Source organism: Propithecus coquereli, unplaced genomic scaffold, assembly GCF_000956105.1.
Source record: "Propithecus coquereli isolate 6110/MARCELLA unplaced genomic scaffold, Pcoq_1.0 Scaffold34, whole genome shotgun sequence".
Taxonomy (NCBI): domain Eukaryota; kingdom Metazoa; phylum Chordata; class Mammalia; order Primates; family Indriidae; genus Propithecus; species Propithecus coquereli.
The window spans coordinates 5,620,245-5,628,369 of NW_012149063.1; the positions used below are offsets into that span (position 1 = coordinate 5,620,245).

At 42.4% G+C, this 8,125-nt stretch overlaps 1 protein-coding gene across 1 annotated transcript in view; it reads left to right on the forward strand.

Annotated features, from left to right (window-relative positions):
• Nucleotides 1-6: 6 nt before the first annotated feature.
• The window catches only part of RAPGEF4 (Rap guanine nucleotide exchange factor (GEF) 4), a 298,433-nt gene continuing 290,314 nt past the window's right edge, over nt 7-8,125 (forward strand). Inside the window, exon 1 of the mRNA XM_012650785.1 lies at nt 7-123. Coding sequence (XP_012506239.1) covers nt 59-123 — 65 coding nt within the window. The 5' untranslated portion in view covers nt 7-58. The remainder of the gene's footprint in view (nt 124-8,125) is intronic.

The following is an 8,125-nucleotide window of genomic DNA, read 5'->3' on the forward strand; positions in this document are numbered from 1 at the left end:
AGGCAGAGTGAGCGCCGAAGGTCGCCGCAGCCGGGGACACCGCGCGCCGCTGCCCAACATGGTCGCTGCGCACGCTGCCCATTCTTCCTCCTCCGCCGAGTGGATCGCCTGCCTGGATAAGAGGTATCTCGGACAGTGTCCCCAGACGGGGCCGGGCTCCGCGGCGCAGTCCCTGTCCCCAGACCGCTGCGGGCACGGCCGCCCCGAGCGGCAGCCCGGGACCGGGGCGCAGCGCGGCGGGGCTGAGGGTGGCCCGGGTCCCCGAGCGGGGGAGGGGGCTGAGGTCCTCGTCCGGGTGCAGGAGCACGGAGACCCCCGCCTCTCGTTGGGTGCCACCTTCATGAGATTATTACACGTGGTGGAGGAAATGCAGCGCAGTGGGAGGAGAGGCTGCACTCTTGGGTGGGGGCTTATTTTTCTCTGGGCATCACCGGACAGAAGAATAGATACAGACCGTCGTCCGGCTATTCAGACGACTAGGGGTATATGCAATTTAAGTTTTGAGGAGGGGTGGGGGGACAGGCAGGTGCAGAGTAACATTCTTTTTTTTTGTTCCTGAAAGCAAAGTGTGAGGGACCCAGTGGAGCTGTCAAGTCCCTTGCTGAAATTCACAGCTCTCTGCCCCCGCAGTCGCTCGCTCAAGGTCTGTTAGGAAGGTCACGAGGGAGGCTGCTTTCGTCTTAATACCTGCTTCTCAGGAAAAGACCGTTAGTCTAAAAAAATGAAAACCATAAAGCATGTAAGTCCCGACGACAGCTCTCTCTAAGGAGGATGCTGTGTGTAACAGCGAACTGCAGTTGTTACCAGGCTCTGACAGCATAATTTTCTGTTTGTCCAGATTGCAGGTTTAGCGGTAAACATTACACAGTGTGTTAGCAATTATAGTTTATTACCCTGATTAAAAGGTGATGCATCTGAACTTTTAAGAACTGAGCAAGAAATCTTGCAGAGTGAACTGCCTCTGAATTTCAGAGTTTGATAAGGAAGGGCAATGATTCATGTCTTGCAGCTATGTGCATGACATCTCTATTTGCATTTGTGTGAAATATTTTGTGCTCTGCCATATTGAAAATTTTTCAATTAACAGATTCGTAACCATATCAAACTTGAAAATCCTAAGTGTGGCATGCTGCGCATACTCTATCATAGGCCTTTGTTGAAAATTATTAAGTAATTTGAGAAAAGCTAAATGCAGCTCATTTGAATAACTTAATATATCTGAGAAACAATTTTAACTTTCAATTACCACACAGTAGCAAGATTTTTTGGCAAGCAGTGCCCTATTTATGTCTAAAATGATATATACTAATATTAGAAGAGTTGCATGTAATAAATAGAGAATTGAAGTGATGGTTAAATCATACAGAATTATGTAGAGGAAAACTGAGCATATTTAAGTATAGAGCTTGCTAATGTGATAAGTAATCTAAATTTAATAGTTTAGGAAAAATAAATTATAGAAGAAGAGAATCAAGATCTTGCACTTAACCTATAAATAGTAGTGCTTCCTCATGAGTGAAATTTTGAGTTAATAGACAACATTTCTATTTGTAGAAATGCATGGCATGCCATTTTTTTGAACAGTCAGTAATTCGCTGGAAACCTTTAGTCAAGGGGAAATACTTATGGCAAAATCATAGAGCAATACTAACACAAGTGGGACATAGTTGACTCTCTTTTCATAATGTGTATCTGCCCAAATGATTTTATTTGAAATGGATTTTTACAGCATGGTGCCACTATTTAATGCCACCATTCATAATAGGAAAAAAATTTACTAGGAAGAAGAAGACAACACCAACCCCCAACAAATACTGAGCCTAGCATCAGAAGAATGAAAGCGAGTGGATATAGATCAATAAGTTAAGGGTTTTTAGGCCCAGAGCTGTTACCAGTTCTGATATTGGACATGTCACTTTTACTTCCTTGAGTGTCTGAAAAATGAGGGGTGAGTGGACCAATGGAAGAAGAAAAAAAGGTGGAAGTGGTTTGAAAATTGTGAGGTGCCATGGAGACATTTTATTTTGTGGTGTTAAGAGAACCTTGCACGTTCTGCAGCGTTGATGCCAGAATTGATTCCTATGAAGAACAGTTTAGGAGATGCAATCACACTGTGAGAGGGCTTTGGAGGACTTGTTTTGAAGTTGTGTTTTTACTTAGATTGTTTATTTTTAATTTTTCATTTTTTTTTTTACTTTTTAGAGGCAGGGTCTTGCTCTGTCATCCAAGCTGGAGTGCAGTGGCACGATCATAGCTCACTGTAACTCTAACTCCTGGACTCAAGGGATCCTACTGCCTCAGCCTCCCCAGTAGCTAGGACTACAGGCACATGCCTCCTTGCCCAGCTAATGTTTACATTTTTTTGTAGAAATGAGGGGAATTCTTGCTGTGTTGCCCAGGCTGCTCTCAATCTTTTGGCCTGAAGCAGTCCTCCAGCCTTGGCCTCCCACAGTGCTGAGATTACAGGCATGAGCCACTGGTCCATCTGTTTATTTTTTAAGAGGAGTACTGATGGAAATTGGCTAGGGAAGCCCCCTGAAATCCCTCCTATGTGTGTACACTGCCCTCAATATTCCTGAGAAATGCTGTTTTGATACTCCATTCCAGGCACTGTGCTATGGCATTGCAGATGCAACAGAAAATGAGAGTCACTTATTGGCTTGGGGGGTTGTTGGTGGTGGTGGGACAGCTACATAAACAACTAACCACAATGCAATGGTAAGTGCTTTAATGGAGATGTATAATTTGGGAATGCAGAGGAGAGAGTTGTTAGGTCTGTCAGGGATGCTTCACACAGGTTTCCTGCATGGACCTCAGAGGCTGAGGGAAGTTTTACCAGGCAGAGGGAGCAACTTGAGCAAAGATGTAGAGATATGGCATAGGAATACGCTGATTTCCGAACTGTGAGTTCTTCTTGTGACCAAATCTAGAATATAGAAATGTATGCTCTATTTTTATAAAACTTTTTATTATGGATGTACAAAAAGGAAAGAATGGTACAATGAACCCCTATGGGTTAATTTGGGAATATGATGCTGGACCTTTTAACTGGGGACATAATGTAACTGGGAAATGTAGTTCAAATATATGCATCATTTGTGACAACTGTTGTGAATGGCTAGGAAAAGAGGGTCCCAGGGAATGGAAATAAAAAGAGGAGTTAAAAGAGAAAGTTTGAAGGAGTAAAGAAGTCTGCAATTAAAGTCAAAGTGAAATAAATAAAGAACAAAAAAAGCAAAGACAAAGAAAATAGAGCCTTAGAGGTGTTCGTTAGGTGTGCCTAGAAATTTATCATAGACAGGACAATACTGTATAAACTTGTATGTGGGGGAGGGAGTTGAAAATTGTACATATATGTGGATTAGGTTAAAGAAAGAAAATGTAAAGCTTTTTATGTACCAGGCTTCAGGGTCTTGGATTATGGTGTGGTCAAGGAGATGAGAGTCTACAAATACTAATTTTAAACTCAGAATCAGAAAGACATTGAATATTTGGATGGATAAACCAACACTGAAAAAAGTCTCAGCAGACATATTGTTAAAGGAAAATAAGCTTGCTACTGTCTCATGGATCTTACAATTTTTTTTCTGAGCAGGGATGACAACTAGGAATAAATTACATAGTTCCCACTATTTGGGATTTAAGTTATGTAAAATGGCATTTTTTTCTTGGTGTCCTGACCATTGTTTAATTTTAGTGAAAATATTTTTCCCATAAAGTTGTCCCACCTGTGAACTTAAGAGCCATTTATAGGTCATAGTTCTCGTGGTTGGTAAGGGAATATTATGAAGGGACAGTGAGCACACATAGTCACATATGTATAGTGAATCATTGCTGATATGCATCACCATGGAGCAGGAGTTGGCAAACTGCGGCCCGTGGGCCAGATCTGGCAGGTTGCCTGTATGTCTCCCAAGTTAAGAATGATTTTTACATTCCTGAATGGTTTGAAATAAATCAAAAGAAGAGTACTATTTCATGACCCATGAAATTTGTATGAAAGTCAAATTTCAATGTTCATGAACAAAGTTTTATTGGAACACAGACATGCTCATTTGGCTACATATGGTCTGCGGCTGCTTTCCTGCCACCGGGGTGGAGTTGAGAAGTTGCAAGGGACACTGTGTAGCTCACAGAGCTTAAAATATTTGCTCTGTGCATCTTTACAGAGGAAAGTTGCCATCCTTTGCTACAGATGAAAGAATCTAAGTGATTGACAGTGAAACCACTGGAGATGAAAGAAATGGTCTTTATTTGTAAAGGAGTTCACAGTGCTTGGTTTCTTGTTCTTTAATTAGAAATGTAGGTTGGAGGGAGGTCCTCAGTTGATTGGCTTACTTGAGGAACACTGGCTATCACAGGCCAAAGCAGAAGATGAAGTTAACATGGTCTGTGTAGAAAAGGTGGTGATCTTTCAAAAGCAGCTAAGGAATTTTTTTAAAGTATTCACATTTCATTTTATAAATACCTCATGGACAGTTTCTCTGCATCTGACTTGCCCCCAAATAGATGTTATGTTAGCTATTTTGATGTGGTTGAATGAGAGTGAAAGAAATAAAGGAATAAATTTGTTAAAAACCAAAATGCTTCGTAGCACACATGGTGAGAGAAGATGACTCAGATATCAAAGAAGTATCAGACATGTTCCACCCTTGAGGAATACAGAAGATCAAAGAAGCACACAGAGCAGAGGGGTGTCCTTGTGGGAGGCTGGTGTCTACCAGGCAGGTCCCAAGGGATGACATTACCCTGGTAAATTCTCTGGGGCTCAGGGCTGGTATGCAATCTTAGAATCTTGACCTGTCAGCACATCAAGAATTAATACATCTTCCAGGGACAGACAGACACCAGACTCTCAGGGACTGTAAAACCCAGAAAGACCATTTATTAATTTGACAATAAGATCTGTCACATCAGAGAAGTTGACACTCCTTTGGCTACTGTGTTTTTTCTCTGAGTAAGATGTATGGGAAATCCAATTATTCTCAGAAGTCCATTTTCTGCATTTACAATGAGAAGCCAAGCTGCCAGGAGGTCAGGACGTTTACATCTTCTGGCCTGTACAAGAGTACATTCTCTTCCTAGAATGACAAAGCCCAGGAATTGACAAATCAGAAGGTGGTTCTGGGAATCCTGCAGCCAGCCTGGCTGCCACCTCTTGCAGTTAGCTGGCCTTTACATATGCTCCCACAGCACACTCTGTCCAACACTGTAGCAGCACAAGTCTGACTCCATCGTAGATGCCCGCTTACTTCTCTTTTCACCACACTTGGTTTAGCCCCCATGTTTTATCCATGCACCCTCGTCAGGGATGGAGTGGCCTCTGCAACCTTGTAGGCAGGGCCTCGCACCGGCCACCTTTGCCAGGGAAGGGCTTGGACTGGGCACCGTCAATATCTGCCTCTGCTGCTCCTTCTGTGTTTTCCTGCTAAGATGAATATTTTAAAAAATGACATTGCACAGCTTTATTCTAATCTATTCTTTTTTTTAAAACCCTTTTTTATTACAGAAAAATTCAAAATATACAAAAAGACAGTATGATTCTCTTGTGCCACCCCCTCCCCTGCTCCAACAATCATCACCTGACAGCCGATCTTGTTTTATTTATACCCCCACTGCCCCAGAATTATTTTAAGTAAATACCACACGTGGTATTGTTTCATTTGTAAATATTTCAGTATATATTTGTTAAAGGTAAGGACTTTTTATAAAGAAAACAATACTGTTATCACACATTAAACAATTTCACATTAGTTCCCTAATATAATCAAATATTCAATCAATTTTAAATATCCCCATTTATCTCCTTTCTTTCTTGTGATTTGTTTGTATCAGGATCCAAATAAGTTATATTTCGTTGATATGTCCCTAGGTCTGGGTTCTCCCTTTCAGTCTCTCTTTTTCTTCCTTTTAATAAATTTGTTGAAGAAACTGGTATATATTTTGTAGTCTGCATTTTCATTGTACCCCTATGGGTTTTTTTTTTTTTTTTTTTTTGAGACAGAGTCTCACTGTGTTGCCTGGGCTAGAGTGCCATGGTGTCATCCTAGCTCACAGCAACCTCAAACTTCTGGGCTAAAGCCATCCTCCTGCCTCAGCCTCCCAAGTAGCTGGGATTACAGGCATGTACCACCATGCCCGGCTAATTTTTTCTATGTATTTTTAGTTGTCCAATTAATTTCTTTCTAATTTTTAGTAGAGACGGGGTCTCGCTCTTGCTCAGGCTGGTTTCGAACTCCTGAGCTCAAACAATCCGCCTGCCTCGGCCTCCCAGAGAGCTAGGATTACAGACATGAGCCACCGCGCCCAGCCCCCCTATGGGGTTTTTAAAGATGTCTCTTTGCCCCCTGTATTTCCTGTATTTTGGGTCTAGAGCTTGATCGGATTCAGATTTGATTTTTTGGCAAGAACACTTCACAGAAGTGTTATACATAATAGTTCCATCACAAGACATATAATGTCAAGTGATCTCTTTTTATGTTATTAGCAATATATTGTTTTTAAAGTTTAGTGCTTGGCAATTCTATTTGCTACTTCTTGCAGGACATCTCTTGTGGCCCCAAACACAGGGGAGCACACGACATATACATGCAGAGCAATTAGAGGATAACACAACCTAATACGTAATCAGGCTTAAATTCTGTGGTGCTAATTTTACTTGCCCTAGGATTTTAGGAAAGGAAAATTTAGCCAGACCTAGACCCCTTCAGACTGGGGCACATGTGGGATTGGTGTGCCCGAGACCAACGGGTCTGTGAGCAAGGGTCTGGTCCAACACACCCTTGGCCCTGCCGCCTGGTCTCCTGCACACAGCCTGGGAGCCTGGAAGAGCCTTCAAGGAAAAGTATGCTCAGCAGAGCAAACTCAGCCTCCTCGTCTTACATGGGGTTCTCCCAGATGGATCTCTGGCTCCTCCAATGAGGGTGAGACCGGCAGATCCTTTTTGTTGAAATTTCCCGTGAGTTTATGAGAGTTTATGAACTCTCCATAGCCTTTCCATAGGCAGCTAGTTCTTCTTCAGTCAGATTTAAATCCACCTTCATGCATCCTAAACAGTGGCAGTGAAGGGCGAGTTTTCCCTCCAGTACTTTCAGCTCACAAATGAGGGAGAGGGAGAGGAGAGACCACCTCAGGAGTACTGAGAGCCCGCGGAAAGAGAAAGAGGATGGAAATAACTGGGTGGGGAGGCTGTCAGAGAAAGAAAACAATCTGGCTGACTGGAGCGGAGGCGGAAGCATCCTCAGCCGTGTTGACTCAGCTGCATCCACGTGCACCTGCTCGCTCCCCTGCCTGAAAAGAAAAGCAAAATGCTGCCACTGCTGTCTTTCTGCTCTTTCTCGGAACACTCATCCATTTCATTTGCTTTAACTATACAAATTACTTAAACTCTGTTTCCTTGGTTTATCTGCTAGGCCAGATGCATTTTTGCTTCTCCATTGGATATTTCCACATGACTATCCCATTAATATAGTGTGGCAGACAAAATTTTCCTTCCGCTGTCTCTGCTATAGAGGTGGAAAAACAAAAAACTGCTTTTCCCAATCTCCCTTGAGGCTAGGTGTTCATGTGACACTGTTCTGGCCAAAGAGACATAGCAGAAGTCTACTGGAGGCTTCCAGGAAAAGCTTTTCTGTACTGATGGAAGACACACAGATGTATTTGATATCTCCTTCCTCTCTTCTTTCTGCCTGGAATTATTGCCTGAGGGCTGCACCTGTGGCCACCATTTGGTAATCCCAGAAGTGAGGTCCAAGAGAAACAGAGACCCCAGTTCTGACTTTGTTCAGCTGGTGAACCTAGGTAAACAGTTGCCTACCTTCAGATTTTTTCTTTGTGAAGGGAAAAAACCCCTATTTCTGTAAACCACCCTTTATTAGGCTTTCTAGCCATCAAAACTATCTGTAACCTAACAAATAGATACTTGTCTAAAGTTGACTTAATCATTTTTCTTTCCCTCTGCCCCCAACTTAATCATTTTTAACCCTCCTCCCGATTAGTTTCTCCTTCTTACTTTCTTTCCTATTTTTAGGAAAAACTTTTATTAATGACATGATTGTCTCATTCTCAAAACTTGAAGTTACCTGTGTTCTCCCTTTCCTATGTCCTTTTTCACATCTAACCAGTC